This window comes from Hemicordylus capensis, chromosome 6 (genome assembly GCF_027244095.1).
Source record: "Hemicordylus capensis ecotype Gifberg chromosome 6, rHemCap1.1.pri, whole genome shotgun sequence".
NCBI lineage: Eukaryota > Metazoa > Chordata > Lepidosauria > Squamata > Cordylidae > Hemicordylus > Hemicordylus capensis.
Window position 1 is genome coordinate 159,345,046 of NC_069662.1, and position 17,918 is coordinate 159,362,963.

At 44.1% G+C, this 17,918-nt stretch overlaps 1 protein-coding gene across 7 annotated transcripts in view; it reads left to right on the top strand.

The window, feature by feature from the left end:
• Positions 1-17,918, top strand: part of WDR86 (WD repeat domain 86) — a 50,753-nt gene that overhangs the window by 13,999 nt on the left and 18,836 nt on the right. For all 7 annotated transcript variants that reach the window (XR_008310409.1, XR_008310408.1, XR_008310407.1 and 4 more), the window contains exon 5: positions 13,411-13,546. Coding sequence is in view for 4 of the 7 variants with exons in the window: in XM_053265465.1 (XP_053121440.1) it covers positions 13,411-13,546 (136 nt within the window). In the remaining 3 variants the exon portion in view is untranslated. The remainder of the gene's footprint in view (positions 1-13,410; positions 13,547-17,918) is intronic.

Below are 17,918 nucleotides of genomic sequence, written 5' to 3' on the forward strand. Positions count from 1 at the left end.
GCCAGTCTGTGAAGTAGCTCAGTATTGTCTTCACAGACTGGCAGTGGCTTCTCCAAGGTTGCAGGCAGGAATCTCTCTCAGCCCTCTCTTGGAGAAGCCAGGGAGGGAACTTGGAACCTAGATGCTCTTCCCAGAGCGGCTTCATCCCCTGAGGGGAATATCTTACAGTGCTCACACATCAAGTCTCCCATTCATATGCAACCAGGGCACTCCCTGCTTAGCTATGGGGACAAGTCATGCTTGCTACCACAAGACCAGCTCTCCTCTTTACAAAACTTGAGGTATAAAATGAAAACAAAAACAAGTTTATTATTTACTGATTAGAATAGATCTCTGCAAAGCAGGACACACAAGCTTCTATACCAAGTTACTAGGAACATCAGCTGTTCTGGATAAAATGCAACATATAGGGAGTTGAGATAACTGGGACAGAGGTAATTAAACTTGGGCTTGTAAACTTAGTGAATTCTTCCAGGCTTTCTTGTCTGTTATTAGGAGCTGCCCAGAACACTGCTGGTTCTCCAGCCTCCACACATTCATCCTTCAAGTTCCACCCACCCCCACCCCCTGAACAATCTCTCCTGTTCAGAACACACACCCCAGACTCTCAACCCCCAGCTCAAAAACACCTCCTACACCTATGCAACTCAGTCCAGCTCTCTCTCAACTGCCTTTTAAAAAAATCCCACTCCCTCTGAACCTTCTGTGCCTGGTTACTAGGGTAACCTTCACACACTCACTCACTAGCTCCTATATACATTCCACATCCCCCCCCCCATTCTTGCTTTGCAGTGTCATTCCCTATTGTAAAGACCTGTCTAAGCTGACAACATTTATGGAGGTTACATATAAGTGGTGTCTGATTCTTTACAACTTTACGTAACTAAAATCATTACTACATTTTCTTTACACAGATTTAAGAACTTTACATTAAACTTTTCACTGTCTTGACAAGGCATCGGCAATTACATTTTGTTTCCTTGGAATGTGTTCCACAACAAAACTAAACTCCTGCAAGATCCATGACCAGCGTTGAAGTTTAGTGTTGCTATTAGTCATGGTTTGCAAACATTTTAACACTTTGTGGTCAATTATTACTGTAAACTCTTGTCCCCATACATATGGTTTGAGTTTCTCCACTGCCCATATGATTGCCAAGCATTCTTTTTGTATTGCTGATAGGTTTAGTTCCTGTGGTATTAACTTTCTGCTTAAATAGATTACAGGATGCTTGGTTCCATTATGTTCCTGCATCAGTACTGCTCCAGTGCCCGTGTTAGAAGCAACTGTGGCAACATAAAACTGTATTTGATAGCCTTTAAGATGGGATCATAGCGCATGGCTTCCTTTAAACTATTAAATGCATGCTGGCACTCTGAAACCACTTGAGCTCAGTCAATGGAGTGGCTATGGCACCAAAGTTTCGAACGAATCATCTATAATAGTTTGCCATGCCCCCCACAAATCTCACCTGCTTCTTCGTCTCCGGCACTTTCCAATTTCTTACAACCAACACTTTAGCCAAGATTGAAGTTATATTTCTACCACCAACCTTATAACCTAGAAATGTTACCTGTGACATTCCAATTTGGCACTTTTTTTGCAGTACAGTTTTTTAATCTTTTGCAGTACAGTTTCTAAATGTTTAACATGTTTCCCTATTGATTTACTAAATATCCCCATGTCATCAATGTATGAACATGCAAATTTAGATATACCTTGTAATAAAAAAATAATTAGTCTCTGAAAGGATGCTGGAGAGTTCCTCAGACCGAATGGCAATACTAAAAAATCATATAGTCCATTAGGAGTGGCAAAGGCAGTTTTTGGAATAGAGTCCTACTCCATCTCCTTTCGCCAAAACCCCTTACATAAGTCCAGCGCTGTGATGATGTTTGCAGCTCCCAATGTCTCTGTCAAGGTGTCCACTCAGGGCATTAGATATGCATCTGGCTGTGTGATTTTATTCAGATGACAATAGTCTATACAAAACCTAACAGTATTGTCAAGCTTGTTGACCAACACAACAAGTGATGCCCATGGACTTAAAGATGGCTTGATTACCCCCAAGTCTATCATTTCTCTTACCTCCCCCTGAATGACTTCCAAAATTTTCCCATTTACCTTAAATGGTGGCAGTCTGATGAGTGTTACACTTCCGGTGTCTATTCAGTGTTTGAAGAGATCCGTCCATCCAGGCCTGTTGCGGAAGGGATCTCGGAATTCCAGCACCACCTCTAGCACCTTCTTGGAATTTCAGCACCTTCTCCTTGTCCGCCGGTTGTAGCTCTTTTGCCCATGGGAGTTGATCGATACTTATCACTTCTTCCACCGTCAACCACTGGTAGTCACTGTCTGCTTCCCTCAGGGTTGGTACTTCTGTTGTTACTGTCGCTACTATATTATCGCTTCTCAGGTATGGCTTCAGCTTGTTAACATGCACTACTTTGGTCTTTCAGTTGGAGTTTGTTTAACTTGACTGCATAGGTATACTCCTCCAACCTATCCTGAACAATATAAGGTCCTTCCCAGGAAGCCTTTAACTTGTCCATCTTTAGGGGGAAGAACACCAGAACTTCCCTATTAGGAAGGGGATTGAAAATAAAACGGCTAACATTATAATGCCCTTATACGAAACTATGGTGCGGCCACACTTGGAGTACTGTGTACAATTCTGGTCACCACATCTTAAAAAGGACATTGTTGAACTGGAGAAGGTACAGAAGAGGGCAACCAAGATGGATCAGGGGCCTAGAGCACCTTTCTTATGAGGCAAGACTACAACAACTGGGGCTTTTTAGTTTAGAAAAAAGACGACTGCGGGGAGACATGATAGAGGTCTATAAAATCATGCATGGTGTGGAGAAAGTGGAGAGAGAGAAATTCTTTTCCCTCTCACACAACACTAGAACCAGGGGTCACTCCATGAAATTGATTGCCAGGAGGTCTAGGACCAACAAACGGAAGTACTTTTTCACACAATGTGTGATCCACTTGTGGAATTCTCTGCCACAGGATGTGGTGACAGCCAACAACCTGGATGGCTTTAAGAGGGGTTTGGATGACTTCATGGAGGAGAGGTCTATCAATGGCTACTAGTTGGAGGGCTGTGGGCCACCTCCAGCCTCAAAGGCAGGATGCCTCTGAGTACCAGTTGCAGGGGAGTAATGGCAGGAGAGGGGCACGCCCTCAACTCCTGTCTGTGGCTTCCAGCGGCATCTGGTGGGCCACTGTGCGAAACAGGATGCTGGACTAGATGGGCCTTGGGCCTGATCCAGCAGGGCTGTTCTTATGTTCTTATGTTCTTCCCCAGTCTGAAATTCTTTTTGTCTGGCATTGCTATCATACCAGAATTTCTGTTGTTGTTGTGCATTGGACAAGCTCTGTTCCACTAACTTCATCATCTCTGCCATGTCCTTTTGTATTTTAAGCGCATATTGAACCACTGATTGTTTTTTGCTCAGCTAACTTTCCTTTCCTTTAGAAGCACCAGTGGATCCACAACTCTCCTGACAATCATGAGTTTAAGGAGAGAACCCTCTTGAGGTATGTGGTACTTCCCTGTAAGCAAAAAGGAAGTATGGCAACTTCTCATCCCAATCATTAGGATGATCTTGGGTGTAGGTTCTTATCATCTTTTTCAATGTTCCATTGAATCTTTCTGTCAGCCCGTTAGTTTGAGAGTGATATGCCGTAGGTTTAAAATGGGAGATTCCACAACACTTTCATAACTGTTGCATGACATCTGACAGGAAGTTTGTGCCTCTGTCAGAGAGGATCTCTTGCGAAAAACCTAACCTAAAAAAAATATGCATAGCAACGCCAGGGTAGAGCCACTGCCTCTGGATACCTTGTGGTATGGTTAACAACCACCAATAAATAAGTAAGTAAGTAAATAAATATCTCCTTTTCTGGTCATTTTTTTGAATGGTCCAACTATATCCACACCCACTCTAAAAAGGGTTGGCCAATAATAGGTAGAGGTTTCAAAGGTACTTTAGTTTTCTGCTTACTTTCCCCCACTTTTTGACATACTGGACATTGCTGATTTTTTACATCTTGGGAAACACCAGGCCAAAATAAATGTCCATGAATTATTTGTCTGGTCTTTTTGATGCCCAAGTGACCAGCACAGGGCAGATCATGTGCAATACTCAGGATCTCTTGCCTATATTTCAATGGAATGATAAGCTGTTTTACTGCTTTCCAACTAATCTCCCTGTTTTGTGGCCACCACCTTCTGTATAACAACTCATTGTCCCAGTAGTAATCTTCTCTTGAGAGTTCTAATTCTTCTGAAGTATTTTCCACTCTTGCCAGCTCTTTAATCCTTTTTAAAGTTTCATCAGCTTTTATCTCATTTTTAAATTCCATGTTGTCACAACTGTCTGGAATGGCTAATGCACGTGTGGTTTCTATCTCACTGAGAGTGGTGTTTTGTTCTTGTTCTTCACTCTCCAATATATCTTCCTCCTGCTCAGTCATCTTTTCTCTTTTTAAAACATTCACAAACTGAATTGCAGTGGCAGGGAGTTCCTCTGGCTCTGTAACCATTTTATACTTAATTTCATCAATTTGATTCACAGAGTGAACTGCAGTGGTAGAGAGTTCCTCTGGCTCCTTAACCATTTTATTTTTGAGTTTATCATTTTGACTTGGAGAGCATAACGGAATCTCTGGTCCCATGATATCTCTTCCAAGTATAAAAGGTGCAAATTGATCATCCATGACCAGTGTTCCCTCTAACAGGGATTTTGAGATGTTGTTCACTACAACTCCCAGCATCCCCAGCTTCAGTGGCCTTTGCCTGGGCATTATGGGAGTTGTAGTCAACAACATCTGGGAATTCTTGTTAGACATTCTGCTGACATCTGGGTCATGGGCATAGAAACTAGCTTCTTGCTGCCCAAGCCCTTTACTAATACAGATCTGTCTGGAAGGTATTCTTTTTTTATCTACTAAATCAGATCGAATCAACAAAATTGTGGCGCCTGTATCGAGAACTGCAAGAATTTGCAGCTGCCCTACTGATATTGACTCTCTGAAGAAATTATCATCTCATCACAATTAGTGAGCAGGAATCCAAATTTGTCGGCTTCTGCCTCAGCTTTAACTGCAGGGGATTTTGCATACCGGGGTTCAGGTTTCTTCTCTTGTGGCTGGTTTCTGTAGTGACATTCAGCCTTGATATGTCCCCCTCTTCCCACAGCCATAACAGAGCACCTCACTGTGTGTGTGTGTGTGTGTGTGTGTGTGTGTGTGTGTTTTTAATAATATGGTTATTGAATATTTTTTTTCTCCTATATAGGAGATTCATTGCTTTTATTCACTGGTTTCTTAGTGTATGGTGGGTAATTGGGTCTTCTATTTACCTCAGGTTTGGTCCGGCAAGGGGACTCTTCTCTATTTAAAACCAGCTGATCAGCAACCTCTGCTGCTTTCATAACAGTTTCTGTGGCCAAGTCTTTCACTTTAATTTTGATCTCTCTTGGTAACTGATAATAGGACTGATCTAAACCCACCAGCTCCATAACCTTCTGAACTGAATCAGCTTTCGCCTCTTCAACTCATTTCCTCATGAACTGTCATAATTGTGAGGCAAACTCAATGTAGGATTTTCCAGGTTTAGGTTGTAAAGTTCTTAACCTCTTTCTGAAAAAGTCTGGTCTCATATGGAGTCTTTTATACACTGCCTGTTTAAAGGTTTCATAAGAACCTGCCATTTCCTCAGGTAAACCATTAACAGATCTCTGCCAGGTCTCCCCTGACATGGCTGGGTATATATTTCATGGGCTCTTCCTCAACCACCTGCTGCTCTTTCAAAATTTGAGAGAAATATACAGGGATCTTCCCCTGAAGAACACACGACAAAATCTTTTGGCATTATTTTACTCTGAGGTGCCTTAAATTGAGCCACTTCTCTGTCCTGCTTAAGCCATGCTTCCTCCGACTGAAGCCTTCTTTTTCCTCAAGTTCTCTCTCAGCATCCCTGTTTTTCTCCTCAAACTGTCTCTGTGCCATTGTATCTTTCTCCTCAAATTCATGAGATCTTCCTCAATCTTCCTCTGAGCTTCCTTATCTCTTAATTCAGCTCTCAGCTTTTCTTGTTCCATAGCCATTTTTCTTTCTTCAATAGCCATTTTTTCTTTTAAAACTTCCAAGTGTTTATCACTTGGTGATCTGAGTATACTTGGTTCCACCACAGCCTTTTCTTGACTTGTGGCATAAGTTATTAAGAGCACTTTCAACTCTTCCACACTTGCACCACCATACTCCAAACCTAGCTCTTCACATTCCTTAATCGGAGCTGTTTTGTTCATAGATATAGATCTAGTAGCCATATCTACAACTCTTCTCCTCACAAAAGTGTTTATATTGTTATCTTACTTTCCAGCTGATGTTTTACTTCTATCAAACAACTTTTACCTCACGATTTCACTTGTTCACCATTGACTCATTAAATATCCTGACTAATCCTATTGAATTCTGATCCCACTGACCAATTGACACCATTCTGTCAGGCTCCCACCCTGATGCCCCTCTCAATTGTAGAGAGGGGATTTGTGTCTGTTGTTCTATGACAATTTAGTCTCCAGGTTCTGGGAATACATTCAGCTTTTACTTTCCCTCGCAGCCACCGTATAAATTCTTGTTACCCTGCTCTTGGTACTCAACACCTTTGGCTGCGTAGCCTTGTGAGTGCAGGATAGGCGTATTTGTTCAGGATATAAAATGAAACAAAACTTGAGGTATAAAATGAAAACAAGAATAAGTTTATTATTTACTGAGGCTATTCTCACGATGAGGGGAGACCGGGCTAGAGAAGCCCAGCCTGGTTTTCCCCCATTGTAAGAACCACCAGGCTTGTGGGTTTTGTTGAATATTGTTGAAGAGTGGTATATAAATATTCAAATTAGTAGTAATAGTAGTAGTAGTAGTAGTAGTAGTAGTAGCCTGCCAAAGTAGCCCTCCTCTTAAACAGGGTTAGTGGAGTGAGCACTCCGCTAACCTCATTTTTCCGATTGTGACTAGCCATGGTGACTCACGAGGAGACCCCCACCGGGAGGCTAAAACAAGCCTCCTGGTCTTGGGGGTCTCCCCAGGATACCCTGCGCACTCATGTGGGGCATCCAGGGACTTCTGGGGGCTGGGCGGCCCCCGATCCCTGCAGCCCCTACTGGCTCCATGGAGCCAGTAGTCGTTTGGGTGGCCAATCCGGCTACCCAGCAATGAGCGACTGCTTGTCTGCGGGGAGAGCGGGCTAAGCCTGCTCTACCTGCAGAGCCCAGTATGGTTCTCCATACTGCTCATGTGGAGAGCCTCACTGATTAGAATAAAGATCTCTGCAAAGCAGGGCATGCATGTTACTAGGGACATCGGGACATATGAAATGCAACATATAGGGAGTTGAGATAACTGGGACAGAGGTAATTAAACTTAAACTTGTGAACTTAGTGAATTCCTCCAGACTTTCTTGCCTGTTATTAGGCGCGAGCTGTGCAGAACTCTGCTGGTTCTCCAGCTTCCACACATTCACCCTTCAGGTTCCACACAACCCCCCTGAACAATCTCTCCTGTTCAGAACACCCCCCCAAACTCTCAACCCCCAGCTCAAAAACACCCCCTACTCCTATGCAACTCAATCCAACTCTCTCTCTCTTCTCTGTCTCAACTGCCTTTAAAAAAATATATTCCACTCCCTCTGAACCTTCTGTGCCTGGTTACTAGGGTAACCCTCACACACTCACTCACCAGCTCTTATATGTGTTCCACCACAAGGGGCTTAGACAAATTCATGGAGGACAGGTCTATCAATGGCTACTAGTCTGGTGGCTATAGGCCAGCTCCAGCCTCAGAGGCAAGATGGCTCTTAATACCAGTTGTAGGGGAGCAACAGCAAGGGAGACGGCATGCCCTGAGCTCGTGCCTGTGGGCTTCCCAGAGGCACCAGGTGCGCCACTATGTTTAATAGGATGCTGGACTAGACAAGTCTTCAATCTGAATCAGCAGGGCTGTTCTTTTGTGAGAGGAAACCTAAGGTGAAAGGTCTAGGCAGGGAAGAGGTAGGTAAGGAAAGACAGGTGACTTGTGATGTAGTGATATCATTTTATGATCGGGTTAGAGATACTAATGAACTGTCTCCAGTATTTGATTAGTAACTAGTCAGCAGCAGCTACCTACCCAGATAAATCCCTGTGTCATTTGTCACACACTGTCGGCGCAAATTCTCATGGCGCAGGTTCCTGCAAGGTGGTTAAGGTTGTTCTGGGATTTCTGGATGCTGTCATGGCGCTTGTCTGCTTCTCACAAAACAAGCCTCTTGCTGCAGAGAGAGGTTTTGACACCGTGAAGATTAATGGGCCAACATTGCAATATTCAAAAGCCAGCTCCACTGGGCAGTGTGTGATTCAGAGCTTAAGGAACTGGTCCAAGTAGTGGTAATTAAATTGTCCAATGCCATATGTATAAATGAGAGCCTTGCTAATGGATTGCCAGATCGCCCACAGGAGTGTGGTGCGATCTGAGGAAAACAAAGATTATTTGAACAATTTATTGCACCAAAGGCAAAAGGAGTGGAATGGTGTTCTGCATTGACATGAGAGTGGAGCACATTCCTGTGAACTGTTGGCAGAAAGATCTGATAAGCAGCTATGTGCCAGATTATTTCGGTGCCTGTATAGAGAGGTGGGAAGATAGCCTTGAACATATGTAGAGTATACCTGCTCTGGGTTTCCTGGAGAGCTCCGTTACTCACCTTATGTTTGTGTGGGGCACTGCTCAGTGGTAAAGCATGTGTTTTGCATGCTGAAAGTCCCCCAGGTTTGATCTTCAACTTGATTAAAAAGGTCTCAGAGGAGAGTGGTCTTGTGGTAGCAAGCATGACTTGTCCCCTTAGCTAAGCAGGGTCTACCCTGGTTGCATTTGAATGGGAGACCACACTGTAAGATATTGCCCTCAGAGGATGGAGCCTCTCTGGGAAGTTCAGAAGGTTCCAAGTTCCCTCCCTGGCTTCTCCACGATAGGGCGGAGAGAGATTCCTGCCTGCAACCTTGGAGAAGCCTCTGCCAGTCTGGGTAGACAATGCTGAGCTAGATAGACCAATGGTCTGACTCAGTATATGACAGCTTCCTATGTTCCTATTTCAATCCTTGAAACGACTCCTGACTCGGATCTAGTAAGGGTAGTCCATACTAAGCAATATGGTCTATTAGTCTGATTCATTGTGATAAGAGAGGAATCAGAGCAAGGTCTGATTCGTGTAACCTTTGTGTTGTGATAGCCAATGAAAAATGAAACATTGCTAAACACTGTTCCACATGGGAAGCTGTTTGTGTGAAGCAGTTCCCCGTGTGGTTTGCAGCAGTTCTGCCCATGTCAGTACAACCCCACCCCCCGCCCAAAAGTGTTTTGTGTAATCACCAAATCATGTGTCATCCACCAAATTAAGGCTCCCTTCAGAACAATGGTTTGGAGAGAAGTACACATTTTTGGTGTACTTGTGGTGGGCTTGGATATGGGAAATCCAGCCTGAAACCCCTACTCCGCTGCAAAGATCCCTGTGCAAAGCAGGCACTGATGGTCATGCAGCAGTATGTCAATATGATTGAAACATTTCATGTCAACTTTCTGAAAGTTCTGCCTCACTTTGTGATATAAAGATAACCTAAATACCAGCTCATCAAAGCCCACTTGACTGTGTAATATGAAGGTGAACCTGCTTAGACCTACAGTTATATTTCCTCCAGCTGTCCCCAAAGTAGAAGGGACTAGGAACAAGAAACTCTTTGGGCTGCACGTAGTACAACCACCTTCATGACAGTAGCACAGCAGGGCTTTTTAAAAAATGTGCAGCCAGATACAACATGTGCAGTTCTAAAAGGAAAAGAAAAATGCAATTCCAAAATAACATGTGTGCATTTCAAAAATCCAAGTCACGCAAACATTGCACGCTTTATGTTAGATGATGTTAAAAGTGACTGATAACAACAAGAAAAGTAAAGTGAGTGGGCCAGGCTCCTCTAGATCCCAGTCCTTGATTAAACATCCTCATTTCATCCCAAGATGCTTCCCACAAACTGCACTGCTGCTCTGCACAGAGTCTCCACCAATGAATCTTCTGTAGTAGTGCTGTCAGATTCCCAGTTCTGAAGGTTTTCTCCCAATCTGTGTAGGTTTCTAAATGTCATGGAATGTGACTCTAGGCAACAGTATGTGCTCAGACAAAGGAAATGCACAGGTGTGTGTTGTGGCTCATGCTATGTGTGCAAATGACACTCTCATGCCATTGTGCAGTTCTGAACAGGGGCATAACTAGGGGAGGGGGAGCCTCTGTAAGCCCCTCTCCCTGGCAGCCCCTCGGAGTGAGGAAAATAATGAAGAAAATAGGGAGGAGTGGAGCTTGGGGGCCCTCAGGAACTGGGGGGCCCACGTTCTTTGAACCCATCTGTTCAAATATAGCTACGCACCTGGTTCTGAATTTTCCTTTAATTTAAAAAAAAAAAAAGCCCTGCAGCACAGCAAAGAATGCCCAAGAAGAAAAAGTACTGCCTTTTTCAGGGACATTTCCAGGTAAGCTCCTAACCAAGAGAACAGGCAGTTAGTGGCTGCCATGTAGACATGCCCTAAAAGGTAGGAATCCAATTGTGCTCTCTGCTTTCCATAATCTGCTGTGCTTTTCTCTAGCAGCCACACTGTTGGGAAATTAGCCAGAGTGAACAAAGCCTTTTCCAAAGCCAGCCAAGGAAAACACAGCAACAAAACCACTGCTGCTTCTTTAAGCCACAGGCAGATTATAATTGTGAATTGTGTCTTCCTAGTCATGTGTTTAAACCAGCCATTGTTGGGGTTTGGGTATGTTTTGGGGAAACTACTGAGAAAAGGATTCCCCCCCCCCTTTTCGCTGCCCTTCCTAAACAATAGAAAATTAATCTCTACTCCTTGTTAATGAAAGACTTGTCTATTTTTCTAATGAAATAAATTAAAAGCATGTTTTACAGCAACTGACCACTTTATTTTGACACAAATGAAGCAAAGATCTTGTATAGGCTTTCCTAAAACATACTTGGTATGAGTTTCACGATATAGGATACCTTAAGCTGCAGTTGTTTTTTCCATTCCATTAGCCAAATGAATGTTGTGGGAGGTTGCATGGGACATTTTTCATTGAAAGTAACGGATCTCTGGAAGGAAGCCTTCCTTCAGGAGGGTGGGGGTGGGGAGAAAAACCTGCAGCAAACTGAGGTTTTGTGAATGAGAACGTCCATGTAGTTGTCCATGTAGGGATTTTTTTAGAGGAAAATTTAAAAAAAGCCACTACAACTGCTAAGAGAAATTGATAACACAAGACTTTAGCAATGGGATGTATAGTTTTGCATTTGATTGTGCACTTTAAAATTGATTCGCCTTGGGGCTGTTTTTAGTGAAAGGCAGTATATAAATCTAAGAATAAAATAAATTTATATTAATTATGAATGGTGAACACTAGTTCACACCTAAACACACCGAGTGTTTAGCCTGGAGAAGAAAAAACTATGGAGAAGTATGAAAGCCGTTCAAATACTTGAAGGGCTGTCATCACATAGAAAAAGGAGCAGACTTGTTCTCTCTTGCTTCTGAAAGCAGGACTAGAACCTATTAGCTGAAATGGCAAGAATGCAGATTCAGGCTAGACAGTAGGAGGAATTTTCTAACTGTAAGAAGTGTTCGACTGTAAAAGTGTGTGCCTCATGCAGTGTTGGGCACACCTTTACTGGAGGTTTTCAAACAGAGGTGGATGCCATCTGTCAGGGATACTCAGGAGATTCCTGCACTGAACAGGGGTTGGACAAGTTCCCTTCTGTTCTAAAATAAAATAACACAGATCTGCTGATTCCTTAGCTTGTACTATCTTTGTTTCTCTCATCCAGGTTTACTCGGTTAGCCGTGAATTAAGGTCCCTAATCAGTGCATTTACATAAGTAATGTATCTGGAAGGGATTCTGCCTTCTCTTTTGAAGACCAAATGTATTTGTTTGTTCACCACATGCATTCAGTGCTGAGCCTGCATTAATGTCCCATCCATTTGCATGGCTAAAGGTGGTGACTATAGTAGGGTCTGTGTGTGACCTCGCAAATTGCATATTTAAACTTTTAATATAATTTTTTATTTTATTTATTTATTTTTACATTTCTATACCGCCTTTCGTTAAAAGAAAACCCCAAGGCGGTTTACAAAAATTAAAACATACAATAAAAAGCAGTAACAACATCAAGCTAAAAACAAGCATAAAAACAATACAACAGATAATGATAGGCACAGGGGCGTAACTATAATAGGGCAAGGGGAGACAGTTGTCTGGGGGCCCAGTGCCTTGGGAGGCCCCCCAGAGGCAAGTCACATGACTGACTCCCCCAGCCGCGCATCCTCCCAGGCTTCCTTCAGTTGTATTCGTCCTCCGAAATCGATGTGGGTGTGTTAAGACCTAGAGCTACCAGAACAGCATGTCTTTCTCTAGCACCATTAAATGACTTGCATCATCCACAATTTACAAAACCTTTAAAAAAATAATTTAGGATGATGTTCTATTGTGGCACATAGGTGTGTGTGTGTATATATATATATGTTTTTTGTTACCACTATTGAACCTCATTTAAGATTTCTGTACTTCATGAGCTGAGCTTCAGTGAGGGGGGCGCATTTTAAAATCTTGTCTCGGGGCCCACTCCAACCTTGCTACACCCCTGGATAGGCATTTGTAGTCAGAGCACTTTGACATGCATTGAAATAAATATTATTGGGACAGTATGTTGGTTTTCCCCATTCCTGCTGATCCTAGGCCATGCTGTGAAGGCACAGCAGCCTAGCTGAAGCTAAGTAGATGTGAATCAGGTCAGTGTCTGGATGGGAGGGGTGCCTGCGAACCCTGGGAATTCCAGGCAGAAAGGCAGAGTTTAGTGTCATAAATAAATACCTTGCGGATGGATCTGAGAGAGCTTGCCTAAGGCTACCTAGCCAGTTTGTTGCAGTGGGGAGTTCCAGCTATCAGCTTGCATCCATTAGCCACTGTACTACACTTGCTCTAATCTGTTGCAACTGTGGACCAATAAGTGCAACATGACCAACAGATCCGCTGGTACACAGGGATACAACTTCAGTAGTTTTAGAGGGTCTGCCCCTAATTATGCCAGCAGAGAATGTGTTCATACATTTGTTCCTCTTTGACATCTCAAAGCCATTTGAGGGCCCGCTGGGAGTCCTGACTGCGTTCAGAACATAAGATCAGATGTCTACACTGCAGCTCTGCACGTTCTGCTGCTCTCAATTTTGCAATGTTTGTATGCATTTTCCCCAGTAAAAAGATGGGATTGAATACGACAGTGGCTTCTGCTTCTCCTTTATGCAAGTGTTCTTTCTTCTCCTTTCCCTCTTAGCTTGTGAACCGGTGCTTGTATTCAGGGAGCGCAGACCGGACGGTGAAATGCTGGCTGGCTGACACTGGGGAGCGAGTCCGAACATACAAAGCCCACAAGCACACCATCAGCACTTTGAAATACCATGCCGGGATATGTAAGTTCAAACGGATTCCCCAGTATCCGTCCTCATTCTGTATCCTCTGCTATTGACAGATGTTTAAATTACTACCTCCTGTATTCTCCTTTCAGCAGACCAGGGCTTAGAAATGTCTTTTGTGACATGGAGCCCATTCACATGACTAGGCGAACTGGGGCTGGGGGGAGGCATTGTCCAACCTCCCTTTCCCCAGACGCTCCCTTTGTAGCCTTCTGGTGCACAAGCCACACAATCACACAACCTGCGCTGCTGGGAGCAGTGCGGATAACTATCCACACTGCAGAGCAACAGAGGCTAGTACTCGTTTTCCCAGGCTCTGCCTTTCCCACAAGGCAGCACACAATTAATGCAGTGCCTTGCAGGACTCCCCCCTCAGACGGGTGCCCTGTGGAGCCAAGGAGACACACAAACCCGGCAGCCAGGTTAAGGGGATTGGGCTGGGCAGGAGCGCCAGGATTTGTATGGGTCCTGGCAGTTCACACAAGCAGCCTAGCCCAGGCTAGGCTGCTTGTGAGAACAACCTCATGGAGTGTTCAGGCTTCATAATCAAGCTGGGACTTGTTAGCTTCACAGTTATACAGCACGTAACGCAGTCATAGCTGGGGCATTGCCTCTCTTCCAAAAGAAAAATGTAATATTAAAGTGTGTGCAAGTGTGTATTTGCATAGGGTGTCTGCAAGGTTTCTGCCCACTCTTAGTGGTCTGGCTGAATGGTAACATGGCTTGGCTGGAAGGAAAGATGTGTCAGCAGTGGTGACACTCACATTCACTCCTGGGGGAAAAGGCCAGGGTGTGCATACCCCCCCCCCCACACACACACACCGCTGTGCTTTCCCCTCCAGTGCTCTGTGTATAAATAGTCCAGCGGGGTGGCAGTGTACCTCCTTGCCACTCCGATGATCCCCTCACCGGAAGTGCCTGGAAGTGCCCGATGCACGGTGTGCATGCAATGTGTATGTGGCCACCCATGAAGTGCGTACACATACTGGTTATTGCTGGTCACTTCCACCTGGGAGATCAACGAGGCTGCAAGGAGGTATGCTGCCACCCCGCTGGACTATTTTTACACAGAGCGCCGGAGGGGGAAGTGTGGCAAGGGGGAAGTTTAGCCGGCGGAGGGGAGGAGTGCACCCTCCCCCGTCCTTAAAGCTATCCCCCCCCACCATCGGCTCGAAGGGTGCTGATTGCCTTCACATCCCTAGCCAGGACTGGGAGGGACGGAGGGTGGCTGGTGATAGACAGTAGCACTAGCCACACCGCCAGTAGCCTCAGCTGTGGGGGCCAACTATTTCTTCAGGCACCTTTTTATATCCTCATTCTGCCAGAGACTCAGTGGCCCCATCAGCAGCAGGGGAATAATGAGGAGCTTCCCTCTTGCATTTTCGTCGAGTATGGGATGCCAACCTGCCTGACGTGGCTGATGGTGCTGGGTGCCAGGTTGCAGTTGCCAGACCAGGACTGTGTCCCCTGAGGCCAAGTGTGGGGCTAGTAAGTGGGGGATGGGTGGCACAGCCCACCTCCACACATGTGGAATATGCCATTGTCTTACAGCTTAGAAACATTCTGCTTTCCCTGTATCATACCTTGATTCAAATTTGAAAAGGTTGTTAAGGACCTGATGATGATGATGACGATGATGATGATAATATTTATATACTACTTTTCAACAGAAAAGTTTACAAAGCAGTTTACATAGCAAAAGAAATGAGAAAACAGTTCCCTATCCTTAAGGGGCTCAACAGCTTTAAAAAATTACACAAAGGAAATACCAGCCACAGAAAAACTGTTGGAATGAATAGGGACCGTTGCTGTCGCCTTGGTAAATATAAGAGAGCCATCACTGTCAAAGGTGCCTCTTTGCCCCTTCCCAGGGGTAAAATGCATCTGAAACCACCAGCTGGTGCATGAGCCAACAGCTAGCAATCCCTGTTTTAATCTCAGTCCTGGTTGATTGCAGTAGAAATTCAGAATTGAATTTTAAAAAAAATCTTCATAGCAGAAGCACTGCAATGAGGGAGGATGGTCTGCCTCTTGTGCATCAAATTCAGGAGCTTTGGGAAGCTGGAGACGGCCCTGAGACAAGAGTTGAGGATAGGGGGGTGGCAGTGGTGGACCCCCACCTCGCTCGCTCTCTCTTTCCCTCTTTGCTACTAGCCACCGAACTTGCACCTTTCACTGCCACCTGACTAGCTGCCTTCACTGCAGCCTTCAGCGCAGCCTGATGACACTGCCTGAGCTGGCACGATGCCAGTAAGAACAGGCCTCCTTTAAAGGACCCTTGTGTTCTCGCTGGAATCACCATGTGGCTTGGGGAGATTAGAGAGTCACTGGTGACGTAGTGCGGTGGGAATTTGGGGGGAGGCTCCCAGGCCCCAGTATGGTCACACTCCTTGTCTCCATTGTCCTTGCATCCTGGCACCAAATTAGTAACAACTGCCCATCTCTAAATGGATTCTCTGTGGTTTTGAGTTAGCCAGAGGCATATCTAGGGAAAATAGCGCTTAGGGCAAACACTGAAATTGCGCTCCTTGTCCAAGCATCTGACACCCATCTTTCAGATAACTTTACCATCATATCAGCTGAAAAATACAAGTCAAGCTCGTTAATCTTTTAATATTTCAAAAACTATTTAGCAGTGGACTTAGCAGACCAAAAAATGCTGGAAAACTACAAATTTCAGTATGTAGGGGCTCATGAAATACCCAAATACTATGTGGAGATGTACTTGGAAAACTAAACAGAAGTGCCTGTCTAATTCTCTACTATGCATTGTAGCATCACCATTACATAAGTTTTAAAGATCAATGGAGAATTTGACTTTTCCCAGATACTCTGTAAATAATTAAAGGATATGCAGAGTAAACTGTGTCACTGCTTGGAATATATTCTAGTCTTTCAGAAAGACAGTTAAAATGAGAGAAAGAGAGCAAGAAACTCCCAGTGGGCCTTAATATTAAGGGTTTCACACTGATTCAAAGACAAACTCACCATTAATAGCCATATTAGCAAGACATCACATTTAACTCGCTTATCACAAGAAGCAAAGTAAGAGCAAATGAATACAATCCTAGCTCTTAAGCGTCAGCTCAGTATTCACAAGCCCTGATTCTCTGTACATAGTGCCAATCTGAATATGTGTACAGTGTCTTATATTTTTATTATTATTATTTTTACCCGTAGCCCCTTTGGGGGGCTTCCTAAAGGCTGGGGTTTTTGCAAAGATTCCCCCTCACCCCGCTGGCCTCTAGGGCCTCGCAGGGACCATTTGAGCATGTGCAGTGGCCATTTTTAAAAATAATCTTTTTTTTTTAAAGGCCACTGGAAACAAAATGGCCACCGCGCATGCTCAAATGGCCTCTGCAAAGCCTGGCATGACCTAGAGCCTCACAGAGGCCATTTGAGCATGCACAGTGGCCATTTTGTTTTTGGCAGCCATTTTTTTTTTTTAAATTAATTTTACAAAATGGCGCCCCCTTCAAGTGGCTCCCGGGGCACTGCCCTGCCTGCCCTGCCCCTAGATACGCCCCTGGAGTTAGCTGTTCTCTAGAAGAGCCCTGAAGGCCTGAAGAAGAAGAAAAACATACTATTTAATCCTCAAAGGGATTATTGAAAGTGAATTCAGTGGTGAAGGACCAGAAAGATGGCTAATGAGGACAGATTAAATATCTTGTTGAGTATGTAGATTGCAAACAGGTGACAGTTTTCAGAAACTTGGTGGTGGTTATCATTTTAAAAGTTCATTTTTTGTGTCCCAGTATGGTTTTCTAGGTATTGGCTTCGTGGTATATTGTAGAAAAGCCAAAACTAGCTTCAAGAAGCACAACTAACAATACTAGTTCTATGTGGATGTTGGTATGACTATGATGGGTACCTATTGGATAATACTTACGCAAAGTAACACACTTTTCCTTTCCCATTCCTCCATCTCTGTACCGAGAGTAGTTTTGGGAGTGTGTTAAAAATATTTTAGACATAAATCCACATACAAAAGGCCATATCTTCTTAAATATTCTCTGTCATTCAAGAATATGGATTGTTTTTTGTGCGGGGTGCTGAGGGGGCAGGATATTTTTAAATGAAATTGGACTGGAAGCTGTTGTAATCAGGTATAGTACATTTCACTATTCCATTGACTTCTATAGGACTTGGGGAAGATACTATGATGAGTAATTAACATGGAACAAGCAGACTTTTTTCCTGCAGCACGGCTTGCCCCACTTCCCTCTTCTTTCATTAAGTCTGTACAACTATGAAGCTACTAATTGTGGCTTGGCAGTATTGTCCTGGTGCTGGCATGAGGGAGGCTGCTACCATTGCTTCACAGAAACAACCTTGTCTATATGCAGTCATAGCATGCCAAATAGGGAAC